General features: G+C 42.5%; 1 protein-coding gene across 1 annotated transcript; it reads right to left on the bottom strand.

The window, feature by feature from the left end:
• Nucleotides 1-7036: 7036 nt before the first annotated feature.
• pnhd (pinhead) lies at nucleotides 7037-20606 on the bottom strand. The gene is given in 7 exon segments (XM_052038277.1): nucleotides 7037-7196; nucleotides 8089-8147; nucleotides 8257-8438; nucleotides 12493-12760; nucleotides 14819-14961; nucleotides 16774-16863; nucleotides 20456-20606. Coding segments are annotated over 7 exon segments (1053 nt in total).
• Nucleotides 20607-22060: the final 1454 nt, after the last annotated feature.

Raw genomic sequence — 22060 nt, 5'->3', positions numbered from 1 at the left:
AGAATGAGCTGTCTGCCTCCGGGCCTTCCATCAGACTCTGTTCAGGTAGCCGTGCCTCTCATAATCTTAATGGGTCCCAAAGTGCTTCACAGCTAAGGATGCATCTTTGTAGTTGACATGATGCAGGACATTCAATAGATAATTTCCACACAGCCAGATGCCACAAATGGAAATGCTGCGGGTTGCGGAATAAATAGAAGGATGAGAAATACATTTGGTGATAATATGGAAGGGGACAGAGTTAGGGGTTACAGTTATAAACACAGGTGCACAGCTGGTAGGGTTGCTGCCTCACAGCTCCAGTGATCTAGCTTCAATCCCGACCTCCAGTGCTGCTCATGTGGAGTTTGCATGTTCTCCTTATGACCACATTTGTTTTCCCCAGATGCTTCAGTGTCCTACCACATCCTAAAGATGTGCTGATTCATAGGTTAATAGGTAACTTGCTCCTACTGTAGATGTGTGACAGGACAATCAGCATAGAGTTGAAGAGCATGTGAGAGATTAAGTTACGGTGAAACAGATGGGGGAATGGGATTAAAGGGGTTTCTCAGGGAGCGGGTATTGACTCAATAGGCTGAGTGGCCACCTTCTATGTGTTGACAAATATTGGCCTGGATATCATGTGAATTTCCACCTTTCTTTGCTTTTAACATTTCATCTGAATGGCAATGCTCATGTTAGTGCAGCTGTCCATAACAATCATACTGGAGTGTGGCATAGTTTAGGACCTTGCAGTGGGAATTGAACCCACAGTCACCTTGTTCACAGAGGCAACAGTGCAACCACTGAGAACATCAGCTAGTCATAGGGATGAAGTATCTGATGTGAGAGTGCAGTTCATTGAAGAGTTAACCTGCTGTGGGAACATCACTGCAGAATACTGTTATTCAGCAACAATTGGATTAATCTATACGCCAGTTTAAAAAGCTACCAGCATGGGAGCAAGGTGCCAAAACCTGAGGAACAGATCACCATAGGGAAGAAGGGCAAGAAAAAGGAGACACTGGGAAACATTGGGAGAAATAAAAATACATGGCTGGACAGAAAAGCCTCACAAAGGCATTGATGACAAGCTCATCCATGTAACGATCTGGAATCCTGATATTTTTTCTTGGTTCAAATTCTGTATTTTGATATTTTGTATTTTTTTTTACCTCCGGTTCTGATTAGACTGAGAAATTATTTTTGGACAAGATTAAACACAAAACTAGATTAAAGCCAAACCTTATTTTATCATTTAAATTGATTATTTTGTTATATTTCAAAAATCTAATTTGAGTTCCTTTCACTTTCCCTAGCCCCTGAAATCAAAACAATTTATAATCATTTATTAAATATGTAAATATTTTAATTAATGTTACTTGGAATTTCTGAATATAAAAGACAAGAAACAGATCAGAAATATAAAAGACAAGAAATGGCTATAGGATAAACAAGAAAAGTTATCAACTCCATAAATTTATGTAAAATACATGTTGAATATTAGAACAGTTTCAATTAAAAGTGGTGGTGGCATCCATTAGTCTCGCAAGACCATGGATCTGCGCATGGAGAGTCTTGCTTCAGTCGGTAGTGGTAGAGCAGCGTCTGTTGTGACCATAGAGGCCTACATGGGAGTGACAGTCTTGGCTGCAGCGACTGCACTTGAAGGTGCTGTCCTCCTGTGTTGCTTTGGTGCTGTTTTTCCGGCGAGTGCGCTTTTCTTCAGCAGCTAGCCTCAGCTTCTCTTCTCCTTGTTTCAGACCCCTGTGTAGTTCCAGTCTCCAGCGAGAGTGATCGCTTGCAATTTCTTCCCACCTCTCGACGTTCATGTTCAATGACTTCGTATCTCCCTTACAGACATCTTTGAAGCGAAGATGGGGCTGTCCTTGCACTCTCTTGCCGGAGGCCAACTCCCTGTACAGCAGGTCTTTCAGGATCCTCCCGTCTGGCATGCGATGTACGGCATATGTATTGACATATTGATATTGATATTTACATCACATGTCAATAAAAGTAAGATCAGCAGTTAACAGTTTAAAATTTTTATTGCATTCCTTTAAAAGGTGTTGAATTTTTCAAATACAGTTTGGTAATTTCATTTACAAAAGCTTGAAATGCTGCTTCAAAGAGATCTGGAATAATTGTGAGAAGATGATGTAATGTGGCTTGATAAAAAATTATGCAGAATTACAAGGAAGTTACTAGATCAATGTGCAGACAGCAACCTGACAAATGGCTAAAAAAGTAAAAATCTACCTGAATTGGAAAGAGACAGTAGGGAATTGTAAATTGAAAAGAACATAAATAAATAATCTTAATTTTACCAGCTCCCATACCCAAAGGGGGTAAAAATCTTCTGAGATCTCTTGGGGGGGAAGAAAAGTAACCCTGATGTGTCTGGAATAGAGGCATTCATGGTCATTTTGGCTTTAAGACTATATGGGTCAATCTGTTTTGTCCCTCTATTTCGAGTTCACTAGTTTGCTCTATGACATTTGTGAATCTGGAGGTTGGGAAAGGGCCATTTTTTATACCACTTTCTCTTTTTTTATTCTATTTACAGGATGTGAACAATTTATTCCCATATACCTAATTGCTTTTGAGCCACTTTCTCGAACTGCTGCGGTCCTTCTGGCAAGGTTATTCCCACAATGTTGTGGACTCTGGATGATCAAGGTATGGCAATATGTTTCCAAGTCAGTATAATCTGTAGCAGCTTGAAGATTATAGAAAAAATTTCAGGCCACTCAAGCCTAATCAGAGTTGAATTATAGCTGATCTTTACATCATTTACCCGCCCTTTACTCCATACCTTGATAGTATTACACTTAGAAAATCTGTCAGTCTCAGCCTTGAAAAATTCAATTGGTCCATCACCCATTTCCACTAATCTTTCCATGGAAACAATGCTTCCTCATTTCACTCTGGAATGGCCCAAATCTAATTTTATGAATGTGTCAATCAAAAAAAACTGTAGATGCTGGAAATTTGAAATAAAACAGAAAATTTTATGAACACTTAGCAGGTCAAATTGCGTCTGTGGAAACATAAAATATTTCAGGTCCGAGAAGTGTCTAACAGAGGGTCTCAGACCTGAAATGTTAACTGTTTTTCCTTCCACAGATGCTGCCTGATCTGCTGAGTGTTTCCAGCATTTTCAGTTTTTATCACGGATTCCCTTAATAGAAAAACCTTGTCAAGTCATTTTATTACTACAAACAGCTCAACTAAGTCAGCCCTCAACTTTTAAACTCAAAGAAATAAAAAACAACCAGTTTTCATAACTGGACTATTGAGCCCCAGTATCTTTGTGAATTAACACTGGAGGTCAGTATCTCCTTCTGAGATGCAATGGCCAAAACATAATGCAATACACCAGATGCCAGCTGTTGAAGCCACTGTAACAAAACTTCTCCCCATTGTACTTTAGCTCCTTTGAGATCCACATTTTAATAGCACTATTGATTAATTTTATACCTAGATTTCTGTACTTTTCAATTGTAAATCTTAAATTAGGAAGCTTTTGTCAAACATGTAAAACATATCAAAATGAATATGGATTTAATTGGGTTTTAACTTTATATATGAAAGTATAAAGAGTTTATGGTACACAAGAGTGCCACCCACTAAAACAAAGCTTGGATGCCTCTATGCAATGGGTAATTTTCTCCTTTATAAGTTTAGTACCATGAAGATGTTTAAAGTCTTTTCTTATCACAGCTCAGTTGTTATGAAGGAGATGCATGTTATGTTTCTGGGGTTCTTCTATACAGCATATACTGAAATTGACAAGGAATCCTCAAGGCTCAGTGCTAGAATCAATGCAGTTTTTTAAAATAATTAAATGACTTGGATATTGGAATAAAAAATTCATAATTTGCCAATGACATCCAACTTAGAGGTTTAGCAAATTGTGAGGATGCTACCAATTGGCTGCCACAGGACATAGGTGGATAACAGGTGGCAGACATAGCAGAGGAGTTGGAGTAGATGCATTTTGGCAGAAGGGATGGAGAGAAGTAATATAGACAATGGCAAGAACAGAAGGGCCTGGGGATTCAGATGCATAGGTCTTAGAAGGTGGCAGGACTTTTGGGAAAGTAGTTAGCAAAGCATACGGGATCTTCATTTTCATTTGAGTATAAAAGCAGAGAAGTTATAAACTGGACAGACCACAACCAGTTTATTGCGTTCAGTTCTGATCAACACACTTTGAGGAAGAGTGCAACGATCCTTGGGATGGTATGTAGACATCTACCAGAATTCTTTACAGAGGTGAAGAATTTTAGTTAAAAAGTTAGGTGAGAAAAGCTGGGGTTATTGTCCTCACAGCAAAGAAGATTGAGGGGAGATGTGGTGAAAGTACAAGATTATGACAGGTTTAGATAAAGTAGACAATGAAAAGTAGTTTCCATTATGATGGTGCAAGGACCAGAGGTCGCAGATTTAAGGTTTGGGGCCAAGTGACCTCCTGTACTGGTTTTTCTTTAAACCACCGGTATTCAAATGACTCATGAGTATCACATTATATTGTGTCGTTAGAATACCATTGATTTAAAAAAAAACCTTAGGAAAGCAAAATAGCTAGAAATCCAAACAAAAACAGTCAATAAATCTGATTGAAATTCAACTCTAGTTGCACTCGCTAAAATCCCTTCGCCCCCGAACAAGGTATCCTCTATGTCTCTGCCTCGGGTCCCGCGAGGCGTTGGGTACGGCAGTTGTTTAAAGAGTTTGTATTGTTGCAGACATTAAAATTCAATCGGTTCCCAAGGAATTGTCCATGGAGCAGCCGTGCTTGTAATTCTAGTGTAACAGGACAATTTGGCTCAAATTGGTAATCTTGCTGATAGAGATCAAGCTGAGAAATAGAATAAAGAGCGTTATAGAAGGTGAAGTTAAAGGATTAGTGGAAATAATTAAAAACCTTTCACATATGTAGCAACTTTCATTACCTTAGGACATTCCAAAGTATTTGAGAGTTTTGTCACTGAAATAGTCCTGGAAACTTCAATTCTGCAGTAGGTATAACTTAAAAGCATCCTTTGGAAATGGGATTACAATTTTGCTACACAATGTAAACATCTCCCAGGCACTTTCACCACTGTTTAAAATGGGAACAAAAAATATTCCATTTCTCAAGATAGAGCCACATGAATACGAAGTGGAATGGAGATAATTTGTCAAACCAAATCACAAGAGATGGATCAAAGGGAGTTTATTGAAAAACAGTGGGAACATTCCAAACATAAAATCAACTGAAAAGCTTAATTACAAAAGATTACACAGATACAGATATAAATGCTATAAATAGAGCATTTATCACAGTGCACTGATGATCTGTATTCATTTGAATTATGTTCTTGTTTAAATGTTACATTACAGAAGCACTAGGACCATCTCATCAGCCTGTTTTTTAGACAGGTTTAGAAGCCCGTCCTGCTGTGCGCTAGCTGTCCGCATCCAACACCAATTTGGCAAACAACAGGGGCAATTGTTGCAGTTTCATTTCATTACCTCACTCAATTAGTGTTATCCCCTTAGATCCTTTAATTAATCTGTGGTACAGTGTGGTGTTTTATTGAGCAATTTTTAAAAAACAAAGTGACTACAACTAAGCATTAGTCACCTTACACTTAATAATTAACCACAAGGATAAATGTAGCATCAGAATGTCAGAAAGCTTCCACAGTATGACAGTGTCTTCAGCTGTAAAATTGCATTATTTATTTACACAAAGGCAATCATTTTATGTTCAATATATCCATATAGAAATAAATTATTTGCGTGTGGAATTCAGAGCTATTGCAGCTCAGTCACATTAAACAGCCCTTGAATATGCACTTGAAGAACGATGACCTAAAGGATTGCAGACCCAGCAATGGCCGGTAGGAAAAGTCTGAGAGGATTCTTCTTGACTGGCATGGACACGATGGGCTGAATGACCTCCTGTGTTGGAACTTTTTTATGACTCAGTGATAAACAGGAGCAGCCATTAAGAACAATCCTGGGAATTCTTCATCAGATTGACTTATACAACGCAAAAGTAGGGTCAATCCAATGCAATTTGCTCTGTCCCGTTTAACAATCAATTGAATCCCTGCAGTTACAAGATTCAAAAAAGATGTATGGCCTGAAATTCCAGTTGGGCCTGGGGCAAAAGTGCCACAAGCCATGATTCAGGGGAACCACGAAATGAGTCAGTATCTGGTTCTGCTGGGAACCAGTCCATTAAGGAATTTTCCAAGGAAAGAGAGAATGAGTTTTACACCTGTTTCCCCACTCTTCCCACATCAATGGAGTGCTCAGGGTAAACTCGGGAATGCTCGACAGGACTAAGGTAAAAACAATATCAGCTGATATCTTAGGAAGGGCCCTGGGACTTGTGAGAAAATAAATCCTGCCTATTCGTGGCAATCAAAGTTAAATAGAATAACAAGACAAGGTCCACACTGAAGCAAACAGAACTCAGAAGTACACAGGTAACAATATTGGAATATAGCCGGGAGCTCCCTGTGGAGGTTAAGGGTAAATAAACCAATGGATCTTTCTGTGATTTCTCCTCTTTCAAGAGAGCATCATGAGTGGTCACATCTGAGTTACCTTTCAAGCTTGGACCTCCCTCTTTTAATTTGTAGATTATCTTATTTGATCAATACCTAGTCTATGCTAAGTTGATAATATTAATTGAGCTCAGTGCTTGTGATAATTTTAATTGAGCTCAGTGCTTGTACCATGAGAGTGAGGACTAGATGAGGGATTAACGCACATGTACCACATTTAGTAACTCCTGGATAATATAGCCATCAGGTGGGAGGCAAATGGATCTTGGTACACACAAATCCTGAATGGCCAAGTGGAAGAGGTACTGGTGCACTTGTAACCATATTCCAGAGTCTTAGGAAGGTGAAGAATGGACGACTTAAGTTCCACTGAAATATTATGCAAGCCAGCCTCATGATGTCCAAGACTATGGCAGATGTGAATCTAGGCATCTTACATCTAGTACTGCCTTCCCAGTTGGTGTATTCCTGTATCATCTCCCTGCTCATTATGAATTTGTCCTGTGGCATTCGCAGGATTTGATGGCGTAGATGTTCCTGACCTTTCCATGTCTGCTCATGATTGTGTGCATTTCATATTCGTGAGGGGAGCAGCCACTGGATGAGCCGTCTTCCCAAGCCACGCACTGGTCTTTATTATGACTGTCCCTGTGAAAATTAAAAATGGTAGAAATTAAATACAAGGTATAGCATTTTGCCTTAAAAATGCAGACCTAGTGATTATTTCAATATATCCTGATTATGTTATAAATCCAAGCCCAAAATAGCCTGAATATTGAGTTACTGCATCCCTATTCTGTCAGTATATGCACTCTTTTAAATTGTGCCATTTAGGTTGACTATTTGTGGCAATCAAGCTTAAACAAAATAAGTAGACAAGGTCCATGATGAAGCAAACAGAACTCAGAAGCAGATAGATAACGATACAGTTTATACATGAGGAAACAAGCAGTGCAGATTCTGTGGAAGTGCATCCAGAATTTGACATGACACTGTCTTAGATGGTATAATCCTGTATCTTGTCTGTTTACTATGATTTTGTAAGCAGACTGGCAAAACTAATCCTCCCACATAATATCAATAATAAAGCAATATGCCTGATATCTGAATGATATGAGTGCTATTTGCAAGTCTGGATGTTTTGCAGTATGTGAGCACAGACACTTAAAAATTCTGAGGAATTGTGAATGGAACCATATACAGAACTGTATGTGAGCCTGGAAATGATAAATTATATTATCAATGAGTCATCACTTAATAATGTTAACATGGTGTCTCTCTATCCACTCTTGCTTTTTGATTATATATTTTTTCTTCTTTTAAATCACTTCCATCTTGGAGATTGGCCTCCAAGCCTCTGAAGATAGCATTACCAATAAGCTTGAGTTCTAGATCTGCCACAGAAGCCCTGGCTGCCACCAGTAGCAGTCTGCGTCCTTTGGAAAATAAATCCTAGCAAGGTTGGGGGGGGGGGGGGGGGGGGGGGGTGGTGGTGGTGGTGGGGTGGGGATGGAGGAATCCATAGGCCAGGTGTGCTTACCTCTGGAGGCAGCCGCTTCCTGCAGTACACACTCCCAAACATCTGCCAACATCGACTTCCTGCAACGTTAGCACAACAAAGAGGTACGGTCACTTCAGGAACCTACTTATGAACAACAGCCAAACACTGAGCAAACTGCAGCAGCTGAGTAATTAACACCTCCCATACCTTGAGCCCCTCTTCCTTCTCACCCCTGGAGTTAATGGTGATCGCATAGTAATACTCCACATGGGGCAGTCTGTATCAGTTCTCCCGCACCTCACACAATTCCACAGTCTGAATAAGCTGCAATCCATTTGGGTTCTCCAGCACAACTGATTCAAATTTGGTGGGTACACATCCCAAACCACCTACAGGGAGCAAACAAAGCAAGACTATAAAAAAAGAATTTTTTTTGCCAAAATATTTACCAAACTCCTTCCATGAAGATTTACTCAAAGAGAATTGCTCAGACACTGATCATCTCAGAGGGTGCAATATGGCCCCAGTGCTCTCAAAGCAATGAGCACTGACTGCAAGAATTGGCCTCTAACGATATCTTAGGGTTGGTGATACTGGTTTTGTGAGAGGATTTAAGATAAGATTTCTTTATTAGTCACATGTACATCGAAACACACAGTGAAATGCATCTTTTGTGTAGAGTGTTCTGGGGGCATCCTGCAAGTGTCACCACGCTTCCGGTGCCAACACAGCATGCCCACAACTTCCTAACCTGTACGACTTTGGAACGTGGGAGGAAACCACAGCACCCAAAGGAAACCCACGCAGACACAAGGAGAACGTACAAACTCCTTACAGACAGCGGCCAGAATTGAACCCGAGTCACTGGCACTGTAATAGTGTTACGCTAACCGCTACACTACCGTGCCTGCCCACCATTTGCAAGTACTGTCCTTCTCCACAAACACCAGCAAGCAGTGGACTGCCGTACATCCATTTTGTTTTTGCTAGGAACAATATTTGCCATTGTTTTAATCATTTTCTTGAAGTTAGATGGCTCACTCTTGTCTCAGTAATTGATCTTAGGACTAACCTTCACCTCCCTGCCTTTCCAAGCTGTCTTTGCCCCAGTACTTCTACCTGATGCCCTGGCTTCAGCCATGTGCTTGAAGCCCTGTGGTGTGTTACGATGCTGCATTAGGCACATTACAGAGAGAGATGTAGTATAGTCAGCTAATGCTTTCAAGTGCTTCACATTGCCACAAACAGCCAAAATATACCCTCCACTCCAAGGCCTGAGATCACACACAGGCATATAACAATATTCACACCAAGTTTATGAGCTACTTTCTGAAGATGGTCTCTGAAAAATATAATCTGGGCCACTGATACCCCAGCACCACGACCCTCCACAGTGGCAAATTACGTTCTAGACTCTGCTCTATGCTAACTTGAAGTCTGGCGACCTTGGGCAGTTAACCAAGGGTTAAAATCTATCCCACTAAGCCTATATGCAGATTATGTGCTGAGATTGTACACGGGCTGCATAGTGGTGTTTAGGCATTGGTATTTTCTATGTGACGTTATCACGTGGTGTTACCATGAAGTATTTCTGGGTGACATCTCCTTTTAATGAATTGATATGTTTCCATGTTATACTTTCGCTGAAATGTCTCAGTGCACTGGTGTAGTATTTCCATGGGGTTTGTCTTTGCCAGGTATTGTGTAGTCTTACCTGTGTTGTGCTACCCTGTGGTATTTCATTGTGATATTGACATACATTCCCTCAGTATTTTGGTGTGTGTTACCATGTTACATCTCTGTATAATATATCTGTGTTGTTTTGTATCTTGGTGTGGTTTAGCCTGATCTCTCAATGTGATATTTCCATGTGGTTTTTCATTGTTTTCAATGTGTATCTGATGTTTTGTATATTGCCTTAGTAAGTGGACTGGGAGATATTTGGAGGACAGTTGCAGTGATAATGGGGATAGTGAATAAAGAAGCAGCTTTTTGGTCTGGTTTTTCTAATATGGATAAATACATATTTCCTGCAATATCTTTTCTATTAACCGTGGAATTATGAAATGGCTGTTAACTGTGAAGCATGGAAGTCTTTGAAATTAACCAGGATGAAGCACTTTTAATACAGAACATAAAACTTGTTGAGAAAGGGATATCCTGGGAAACGTACCACGGTTAGCGACACAGTAAGGGTTAAAAGGAATGACCAAAATTCCATATTTATTAACTATAGCGCAGAGCAAAAGCCGGCATTGTTCTCAGACAGTGGGAGATAAAGGAGAAGAGGTCAGTCTGGTTGTCTGTGACCAATAAAAAGAAAGGCAGCTGTGAGAACATATTGTGTGGGGGTGAGGAGTGGTCCTGGTGTAAGATTGGTGTAATGAGGTGGGGCCCTGATTTATGACCAGGACTGTCTGGTGCCATTTCTCCAATGCAGCAGAAGGGAAGTAGATCCCTTACCTAAACCACAAGCATGCCCTACACTGCAATTTCTTTAACGTCTTCATTCAGCATGCACCACTGGCTAGGCAGGTATTTATTAACCTGCCCCAAACTGACCCTAGCCTGCTGGGGCTTTGCAGAGGGCAGATAAGAGTCAACCCTATTGATGTAGGTCTGGAGTCACATAAAGCCCAAACCTGTTAAGGGCAGCAGATTCCCTTCTCCGAAGAACACTAGTGACACAGATGGGTTTTTACAGTAATCCAGCAATTTCATGGTCACCATTGTAATAATAGTTTTTTTATTCCATGTTTATTTAATTATTGAATTTGACTTCCCTGGCTGCTCTCTGGAATTTGAACTCATGTCTCCAGTTCTCCAGTTCTCTGGATAAAAGTACAGTAGTTTAGCCACCATTCCAGCTTCTGTAACACTGCAAAGCCTGGGAATTGGTTCTATGATAACTCTCCTTCAGACCACTGCCTAACAGCTCATTATGCAGTGTTGTGTGCTGTGTGATGGAGGTGTTTATTTCCTTTCCTCCTACAGACAGGCAGTGGGATCTTTCTTTACAGCCCCTGAGATACAATCCCAGGGAACCGATATTCTCCTGGTGAAACCCAGTGTAATTAACACTGTTTGATAAGGTAGGTAGCGTCACAGAGTTACACAACATGGACACAGGCCTGTGGAAAAAATGTTTTTGTTGTCAGTAAGTAAAAACCAGGGGTTACAAATATAAAATAATTACCAATAAGGAGTCCAGGAGAATTTTTGTTTACCCGGAGAGTGGTGAGAATGTGGATCTTGCTGTCACAAGGAGTGGTTGAGGCAAAGAGCATATTTGCATCCATGCAGAAACCAAACAAATAGAGTTGGGAGGCTTGCAGTTATGGGGTTAGATGCAGGAGGGTGGGAGGACCCTCACGTGGTATCTAAAGGCCAGATGCATCATTTGAGTGGAGAGACACAAGAGACTGCAGTTGCCGGAATCTGGAGCAACAAACAATCTGCTGGAGGAACGAGGTGGGTCAAGCAGCATCTGTGGAGGGAAATGGACAGTTGACGTTTCGGGTCGAGATCCAGATGAAGGCTCTTGACCCAAAACATCAACAACTCCTTTCCTCCCACAGATGTCCTCAACCCACTGAGTTCCTCCAGCAGATTGTGTGTTCCACCAGATGAGCAATTGGTTCATTCCTAAAAAATTCTATAAAATTCTCATTCCCTTGCTTTCAATAAATGGGCTTTGGGCCTATGTAGTGCACAATGTTATACTTGATTTTTATTGTTTTTACTCCCTCTAGTTTTACTGGAGTTGCCAGCTCCACACTGATATTCAGCTCGGGATAATGCTTAGGTTGCTGAATAGCCAATCATCATTAACCTTGCAATCCCAATTTTCTCATCTGTCCCTATCAGAAACCACAACTTTATTAAATGTCACTCTCCAGACCCACTGGTTGCCATAGCATCCCTTCCAGAATGAAAATGAAGTTTGTTGAAATAATTTAATCAAGGGGGCTTGGCTGTGTCCAAAAGATTACTTCAGCTGCACAGAACCATGCTGATTATTATATCCTCCTGCTCCACCCCACTCCATCCCATCCCACCACACTCCATACCACATCAGGTTTTTCAGATGGGATGTTATACCAAGGCCCCATCTAATCCCAGAGAAGAGGCTAAAATATTCTCTGGAGATGGAAGTTAAAGTTTGACCCAATATAGTTAGAAACAGATTATTTTACTCTCACATAACTGTTTGAGGGAGCTTCCTGTGCATAAACTGGTTGCTACATTTTCTGCATTAAGTAATGAAGGCTTTATTGGCAGTAAAGTATTTGGGGATGTCCTAAGACCACCATTGATGCAAATAGTTTTCAACCTCCAAGGCTGCTAATAAAGTATTAAACAGGAAGTGAATATCATCACTGGCCACCTGGGGCCACCAAGATTCAGCAAACCCTGGGACTGACACCAAAATGTGTGAAGTACCTGGAATAGCTGGGTTAGAGCATCTGCCCACGTCCACAGTGACCTCCAATGGACTGTCAGGCAAGTATGTTTTCAGAAGGGTTGATCGAACACATCCTGCAGGGTTCTCGTTGCACTGGCATGTCTCAACCACCTCCAGCTCTCGGATTCCATCAAGCAGCAAAAATCGCTCGACCCTCAGCTGAACTGGCTGGCACACAGCATCAGGCGGACACAACGAGCTCTTCAGCATCCCGGCATCTCCCAGCATTTGCCCTGAGTCTTGCTTCTGGACAAGGGTAAATAAACAACATGAAACAGTGAGTGAGAGGAGATCCCACCCAAACCCCATCAACATTCTTCTGATTCTCTTTGAACTAAACATCATCTTATGTCAGCACAACATTGTGGGCTGAAGGGCCTGTTCTGTGCTGTGCTGTTCTATGTACCCATCCCTGACATTCAGAGGTAAAAACACACTGCTGGAAACAATCAGCGAATCAGGCAGCATCTGAGAAAAGACAAACTGAGATGACATGTCAAGTCAAAACCCCTTCACCAGAACTGTTCTAACGAAGGGTCATTGACCGGAAACATTTACTCTATTTCTCTTCCTGTAGATGCTGCCTGACCAGTTGAGTTTTTTCAGCATTTTCTGCTTTATTTCAAATTTCCAGCATCTACATGTTTGATTTTCCTGATATTCAGAGGGTAAATACATGGATGTAGACATCTGATGAAGAATTCCCATTTCCTGGGTATGAATTTCATATTTAAGCAAAAATTCCAATTCTGTTCATCCTGAAATTCCCTTTCATACTTTAGACAGCTGCAAAGGTAAAGGCAAATTCTGCAAGAAATCTGAAATTCAAACGTAAAATGCCATAAGGACTCAGCAGGTCAGGAAACAGGTAGGGAGACAGAGTTAATGACTAAGTCATTAACTTTCCCAGGAGGACTAGGTTCAAACAGTGGAAACAAATGCCTGCCATTCCTGCCAGAGGTGATTCCCTGAGACTATTTACACTTCTCCTTTTCTCTGTGACACCTGTGAAAGAAAGTCTGAGCAGCTTGAGGGAGAAAAAAGACAGATGTTTTAAATATTTAGACAGGAAAATCTGCCCAGTTGGATGTAAGACCGGCTCGTGATTCACAGAACGCCCAGAGCAGTCTTAATCTCGCTCCGTGCACCATGTATTGAAGATGGGAAGGCTGAGTTGCAACATGCTCATATTCATGCACTGAATGTTACCCTCAACCCTCCACCAATCTCCCATCTGCTGTTCTATAATTCTCAAGACTTGTGAATGTGGGGAGTTTTCCTCAAGGGTGGAACAGAATTAGGAATTTTTCTTCAGCGTTTAAGGTTTGCTTGGGGTTCTGCATGAGGTCTTGGTTTTCAGTCCATCAAGTGCATGCAGGCTCCCAGGGAGTGATCCCATCAATCCCATTCCCTCCTCTTATTTCCCCGCACCTTTGCAACTTAATCTCTCTTGCACATGCCCATCAACTCCCCTTTGATTTATTTTACCGTTATCTACCTCAAGGGGTAACATAGTAACCAATTAACCTACCAGGGATGGAGTAGAAACCCTAGACCCTGGGGTCGGGGGATCCCACGTGGTCATGGAGAGGACTGCAAACTCTGCACAGACAGCATCCAAGGTCAGGATTGAACTGGGATCAACACTCCCTAGGGCCCTTCCATTTACTGTGTATGTCCTACTCTCGTTTGTCCTCTCAAAATGCATGTAGCGGTTAGTGTAACACTTTACAGCACCAGCGACCCAGGTTCAATTCCGGCCGTTGCCTGTAAGGAATTTGTACATTCTCCCCATGTCTGCGTGAGTTTCCTCCGGGTGCTCTGGTTTCCTCCCATATTCTAAAAAGACGTACAGGTTAGGAAGTTTTGGGCATGCTATGTTGGCGCCTGAAGCATGGCGACACTTGCGGGCTCCCCGCAGAACACTATGCAAAAAAAAGATGCATTTCACTGTGTTTCGATGTACATGTGACTAATAAAGATAAAGATATCTTATCAGGATTAAGTTAATATTAAGGGTTAGTTGGGTAGCTGGAGTTAAAATAGGGATCAGCAATTGCCTAACCAAAAGGCAGCACGGTCTTGAGTTCAATCCCCTACTTTCATCATTATTAAGCCCTGAAAATGTTGGCATGGCTTCTCCAGGATTTAAGATTCTCACCTCCAAAGTTACACGGTTTGACCAAGAGGCTCGTCCTGATCCTAAATCCGCCTCCCAAGCCACAGAAGTTTTCCCCAAATTTCCTTAAAATTTACCCACTAGTTTGAATCTTAGATGTTTTGTATGTTGAAATAATAGATCACCTTGTGAGTTTGAAGTTGTTCCAGCACTGAGAGATGTTTGGGAAATCCAAAAAATTCAGAACTGTAATTTGCTGATCGCCGGCTGCTACCACACTGGGAACCACATTTTCCAATGTCCACACTGATCGGACTGTGGGAGATATCTGCCAGGAAAATATGGTATCTTTACAAAGGAGCAAAGTAGATACCAGACCATTTTATTTCAAAGAGAATTCACAAAAATTTTTTTTTCAACTGTACAAATAAAAGCACCATTGCAAAAATTCTCAAGCCACTGCAAAACATAAGAATATACAAGGAAGAGACATTGGTTTGAGGGAGAAAGAGTAGTAGACTGGATCAGGGAGAAAATGTACAAGATTGAGTTAGAGTGGGATAGCATGAAAGAGGCGGAATAAGAGGGGGAAAGGATGAGTGTGGGTTAAATAAAGAGACTCAACCAAAGAGAGAGAGAAAGAGGGGACAGCAGTGAAAGAGGGAGACAGCACAAGCTGATGGCAGGGCAGTAAATGAGGCTGCAGTGTTCTGGAGCCAGGCTTATCATTGGAGAACACTGGCCTGTCACTGGTGGCTCATCCAGTCCTATGCAGTTACATTGGGGTTTCTGCATGCTGGCTGCTCAGCCTTCACAATCTACCCCAGCCTGCTGATTGCTTAACTGATTATTTGGCCCTGACCCCAGTTTTGATTCTTGACTCACAACCATAAGCCCTAATCTTCTCTCCCTTTGGCACCTTGGCCCTAAAGTTATTTAATTTCTTTTGGACACCTCACAAGGATGGGCCTCACACTACTGAATTCCAAGTAGGGTCATACTTGCAAAAGCACAATTTACCAAAGTCCATGAAATACAAAAAAACAAAATAATTAATAGTCAAATCATTCAGATTCAATGCATTACCAAGCATTTGGTTTCATTCCCTGATGTTGGGAATAAACTACTCCAAAAGTCAGACTTTGTATGAAGACAGTTATGAGACCACAGTCTCACTAGAGGCTGAGTATGTGTCCACATAGCCATGAGAACAGAGATAAAGAGAAAACATGGCTGTTGAAGTAAACAGGGAATATGGTTAAAGACCATATCAGCTATGATCATATTGAAAGGTGGAGCAGACTAATGGGCTGAATGGCCTGCACTTGCTCCAATTTCCTGGGTTTTTAATTTTTCTATGTAATGCCAGCATTTATTGTCTACCTAATTACCTTCTGACTGAGGAGGCAGCTGGGAATCAACCATATAGGAAGGGTCCACAATCACACATTGGCCAGAGCAGATTTCCTTCATGATGGTCACTAATGAAGAAGGTGGCCTTCCTGGTTACCATTACTGGGACCAGCTTCTTTTTTCAGATTTCAGTTTTTTTAAATTTAATTACTTGAATTTAAGCTCCCCAGCTGCCACGATGGGATTTGAACATGCGTCTGGATCGACAGTCCAAAAAGCTGGCTGCTGGTCCAGTAACTTAACCACTGCACTAGCATGTTTCTTCCCTTCAGATGAATGGCCTGAGCACTATTGCTGTCCTATCAGACTCCTAACATCTGCCTTCCTTTGCTCTTTGTGGCTGGGGCACTGTGGACTGCTGCTACATGGGAAGGGAGATGCTTGAGGAAACATTTCATCAATATAAGAAGTCGTACCTAAACAACTTTTAGATTAGGGAGATTCATTAAGTTGTGCAAGGTACTTCATAAATCAAGTTTAGGATTTCACTGAATTTGTACTCCAGCCAGTCTCTGTCCGGGCCTCAAGCTGAACCCTGATTCCAGATTTCAGGTTGTCACCGGAAACAATCAAAACACTCAGCTTGCAAGCATAGATGTTTCTCTAGAGGGTTTTAGAGGGGATGGAGAGACACAGGATGTAAAGATTGCAATTAGCTAGTGCATGTACAGAAAGAGATTATAAAGGGGCGCAGGGCAGATGGAAAGACCTTTGTTTCTACTCTAACCTTTTCCTATGAAGACAAAATGAGGTTGTCTCCTGCAGCAGTGCCTCTCTTTAAGCCCAAAGCTCCAGTGGTCAGTCAGAACTCCAGCACCTGCAGAGACAGCAAGAATCATAAAACATAGAACAGTACAGCACAGGAACAGGCCCTTCGGCCCACGGTGTCTGTGCCGAGCATGATGCCAGATTAGGCTGATCCCTTCTGCCTGCACGTGATCCATATCCCTCCATTCCCTGCATATTCATGTGCCAATCGAAAAGCCTCTTAAACGCTGCTATCGTATCTGCTTCCACCACCGCTCCTGGCAGCCCGTTCCAGGCACCCACCACTGTCTGTGTAAAAAAACTTGCACTGCACATCCCCTTTAAACTTTCCCCCTTAAAGCTATGCCCTCTAGCATGTGACACTTGTACCCTGGGAAAAAGATTCTGGCTGTCTACCCTATCTATGCCTCTCATAATTTTATAAACTTCTATCAGGTCTGCCCTCAGCCTCCAATGCTCCAGAGAAAGCAAACCAATTTTGTCCACCCCCCCCCCCCCTTATAGCTGATACCCTCTAATCCAGACAGCATCCTGGTAAACCTCTTCTGACCCACTCCAAAACCTCCACATCCTTCCTGTAATGGGGTGACCAGAACTGCACACAATACTCCAAGTATGGCCAAACCAAAGTTTTATACAACTACATCATGACTTCCTGACTCTTATACTCTATGCCCCTAGTGACGAAGGCAGGTATGCCACATGCCTTCTTTACCATTCTAATCGAAAAATAACAATTAAGTTAAAAAATCATTATATGTTAGACTTTAAACCTTTATGATGGGTAGCTGGAGAATCATCCTTTACATTCTCCTAAAGACACTGATGTAGTACAGGTCTGTTCCACATCTAATGCCAGGCATCAAAAGGTGGAGTCAACTGCCAGATGCATCAACTCCAACACAATGCCATCAAATGTCATCTCTGACTGGTCCATTTCCATGTATTTCTGCATCAAACTACTTTTCCTTTGAACTCTAACCTTATAGTGAACATCTGATGTCAGCAGCAAGGGCAGGGGTGTATGTTCTAAGATTGTAATTACCTGCTGGAGCACTGGAGCAGATGCTGAGGACAGTAAATAGACAGAAGGCTCTCTCAGTCAGTCGAGGCATCTTCCAACACGACCTCTCAGGTCTGGCTGGGGAGCTTTGCTAGAGTTTTTATATTCAGGGACACAGAAGGGCCAGGGTGTATGTTGCTGGCTTTGTCCCCTACCCCACTTTATTAGGTCAAAACATCACGACCAGCTGGTTCCAGACAGTCACTTCAAAGAGACTCTGGGATTAGATGGAAATGTGGGACTGCTGGCCTAGTGGCCGGTAGGATTGCCTCCCAGAGTGTTTATTGGTAGTTTGGGGTGGGATTACTGTTTAACACACTCTGTAGTTAAGTCAAAAGCTTGCTGCAGCCACTTTGAATTTGGAAAACATGAAAGAATTCTCCCAGCGGCTTAACACAGATCATTCTAGGGGGTGAGAGAGGAGGTGACAAACACAGCAGGAGGACAGGGAGACAAAACCCACCCGTAAAAAATCAAAGACTTGCTCTTCTCAGTTAGATTCTGCTGCAGAGGCTTTGCCTACAATCCAGACAATGTGTGCAGACTGACAGTCCTCTTGATGATTTCTATCTGGGCCAGCAGTGATTGTATTCCTTTTGATCGTCCTGTAAAAACCATGTCCAGTGTGTTCATCACTCCTGGTGCATGTCAGGTAATGCACATTCAGCTGGTAAGTGGCTCTGCTGGGTAACTCCAGTGAAGCTGAGAAATCACTACAATTGCCCACAGTATTAGTGTTCAGTAGTTTGGTTGTTTAAACATGCTTAACCACTATTGGTCTGCAATGTAGGGACCTTTTCCAGTAATATCTCTATTTCCCCATTAGGAAACAGAGCCAACAGCAAACATGAGACTCATGGGATGTTTATCCTTAGGGCCCATTCAACTCATAGGAATTCATCCATCCAGAAACACTGCCATTGCAGTATCCTGAGACACAAGAGGTTCTGCAGATACTGGAATCTGGAGCAACACACAGAAAATGCTGGAGGAACTCAGCAGGTCAGGCAGCATCTATGGAGGGAAATAAAGAGTTGACTTTTTGGGTCAAGACCCTTCATCAGGATTTCCCTCCATAGATGCTGCCTGACCTATTGAGTTTCTCCAGCATATTGTGTGTGCCATTGCAGTATTCTGGTATTCAAGAAATTTTGCCCTGTGTTACTGATTCCTCGAGGGAAGAATTTCATGCTATCAATAGCAAATGTACTTTTTATTAGTTTCAACCTGTGATTCTCAATTTCTGTTCCCTCATAACCCATTGTACCACTTGAAAATTTAAGTAGTTTGACCTGTCGTGTTCCATTGAGCAGAGGTATGTTGTGGGTATGATCGATAGGTGGATGAACCATGCATCCGTCTTACAGGGCAGCTGTCACTGAAGTTAGGAGCTTGGTAAAACCAGCAACGGGCTTGCAGTGAATCTGTTTCGTGGACCATTGCACCTTCATAACAGGTTACACTAAATCTGCTGCTGATGCTCAATGTGACATGAAGATCAGAACAAAGTGGCAGAATAAACATGGGGGTGGAAACCATGGACCATGAACTAGGACAATTATAAGAAAATATAAGTCGGTCAAAGTCTCTGCTCACAGTATTTTGTTTCATTTCTCCTGTCCTCATTGCAATTTCTCCAATGTTGATCTGTTGCCTCCAAGCACATAATGTAGGGTCAGTGGAGGCAGAACGGCTATTACAATATAATCACAGAATTATATAGAAAGGAGCCATTTGGTCCATCAGGTCTGTGCTGACTCTTCGTAGAGCAAACTCATTCATCCCTTTTCCCTTTCCCATTTGCATTGAAATTGTTCTCTCTCAAGCACATGTTCCTCTTCGAGAACTCTGATTGTTTTTGTATCTACAACTCAGACAGACAGAGGATTCCACATCATTGCCACTTGAACAAAATACCGGGGCAATTATTGTCCTAGAACAGCAGAGGGCCCCGGAGTACAGCACTGACAGGCTTTCTGACAGTCCCAAGGGCTCAGGATGCAAACCCATCACCCAATGGTTGCTGTGGTGATCCCCTGAAACCTGTATTTCAGCGATGCATCTGATTTGCCCACGCATGAGAAAGACAAACATCCACTGCTCAAGGTTTTCTTCTTCTCTGCTGCCCCTCAGGTTAGATGGTCCATTCCACCCACATTTACACTGGGCATCTGTGTGCTCCCGGTTCATGGACCTGAGGATCTCAACGCCATCCCGAATGTTTCCTCGCCACCTTGAGTGTTCGTGGATCAGGGATTCCCATTGGTCAGTGGGAATGTCGTAATCTTTCAAGGACATTTTTGAGTACATCCTTGACCACTTTTCCTCTCTCCAGTAATCTCTTCCTGTGACAGAGCTCAGAACGTGGTGTCAGGCATGCAGATGGAGCTGATTGGGAATAGTTAGGGATTCAGTGCCAAGTTATTGGCCTGGTAGAGGATGCTGACATTGGTTCACATATCTTCCTGATGGATTTAAAGGACTTTGTGGAGAAGTATTGCCCCAAAGGTACGTAGCCCATCCAATGGTCAGAAGGTATCAGGCAGAACAGCAGTCCCCAGTCTCCACACTTGCCCACTGACATCCGGCCTCTGTGTACGCCAGTGCAGTGTGCAGGACGAGGGGTCTCCTTCTCTCTCAGAGCCACTCTGCACTCCAGACTTAGCCTGGATCTCCACCATAATGCTGATAAATTCTCGGTGGGAGAGTCTGAGGGTATCCTGCGACATTCCTGGCCGTCTCTGGAGCTTGGTGGTGATAAAATGCAACAGGAAGAAATAACAAAATGAAAATAAATTAGAAGGCCAAAAGACACCGCAGATGCTATTGACCCAAAGCATAAGCTGGGGATGTGGAGACGCGGCAGGTCAGTCAGTATCTGTGCAGGAGGATCGGGCAGTTCCATGTTGGGGATAGGTTCTGATGAGGATCCATACACATAAGATTACATAAGAGATCTACAGCACAGAATCAGGCCATAAACATGATCCACCCCCTCTTTCCTCTATCAGTGTTCCCTTCTTCCTCATCTGCTTGTCCAGCCTTCCTTATGTTATATTATTCACTTCAACCACTCAGAATGTAAACCTGTCCTCTCTGCAGACACCGACTGATCGGATGATCCCTGTCTGGCTGCAAGGACAGGAACACAGACAGAGGAAGTGCTGAGGTTTACAGCAGGAAGGAGGCCACTTAACCTGTTTCCTACATCAGTTCCTCACCAGACTTTTGCCATTTCCCAGTGTCCTCTCCCACCCCACCATGGTAGCCCGATGATTCTGTTGAAGACGGACAGAGCATTGGTACCCTCTGTCATGTTCAGCGAGCCACATGGCTCACAGGTTTTAACAGGTGACCAACAGAGGGAGACTGGCTTATTACACAGAGAATTACTGGAACACAGGGACACCGAATCATATGGATCTGCATTGCACTTCCCTCCTTAACCTGAGAACAGACCGATACCAGTTGCTTTTCTGCATATCCTTCAGCAGTCTTCCTGCTAAGTGCAGAATTTTTGAAAGACATTGGCCTAGAAATTCGGAGCCTGAAAAGTGCATTAAAGCAACAGAGCATCTGGAGATCCCTGAGGTTATATTCTGCCTCATGAGGGCCAAGATGTTGTGCACAATAGAATAGGTCTTGCCCTCATAAACACTTGCACACAAAGGCTTCATGCTCACTAACTCCACCAATAGTACAGGCAGCCAGATGGTTTAAAGATCTGGCCAGGTGAGAGAGCAATGGGTTAGGGATGGTTCAGGAGGATTTGGCATGAAAATGGAGGATTGGGAATACTGCGGAAAGTGGCAGTATTGAGGGGAGTGAGGAAAGGGACACCAGAATTAGACTAGTGATTGGCAGTGGTGTGTTGTCAGGGGCTGTAACCTCATTGGCAGTGAAGGGGTTGAGTGGTGGGAACGAACATAACACAAAATAATGAAACAGTATCTACCCGTGAGAAAGTGAAAGCCTCATAGTTCATGGTGGCACACCATGCAGGCTTGGTTCCTTTTCACTAACGCTGACCTGTTCTCTCGGTAAAGCCTCTTTCAGTGTGACATCACCCACAGGCCTTCAATGTACACAGTATTTTGTGGCAGTAATGCCAAAGTTCAAACATCTAGAGGACCTGGACAAATTTCTATATGTGCAATCCTGACACAGATAATCAGATTGTGCT

Source organism: Pristis pectinata, chromosome 24 (genome assembly GCF_009764475.1).
Source record: "Pristis pectinata isolate sPriPec2 chromosome 24, sPriPec2.1.pri, whole genome shotgun sequence".
NCBI lineage: Eukaryota > Metazoa > Chordata > Chondrichthyes > Rhinopristiformes > Pristidae > Pristis > Pristis pectinata.
This window is presented reverse-complemented; position numbering and strand designations above follow the sequence as displayed.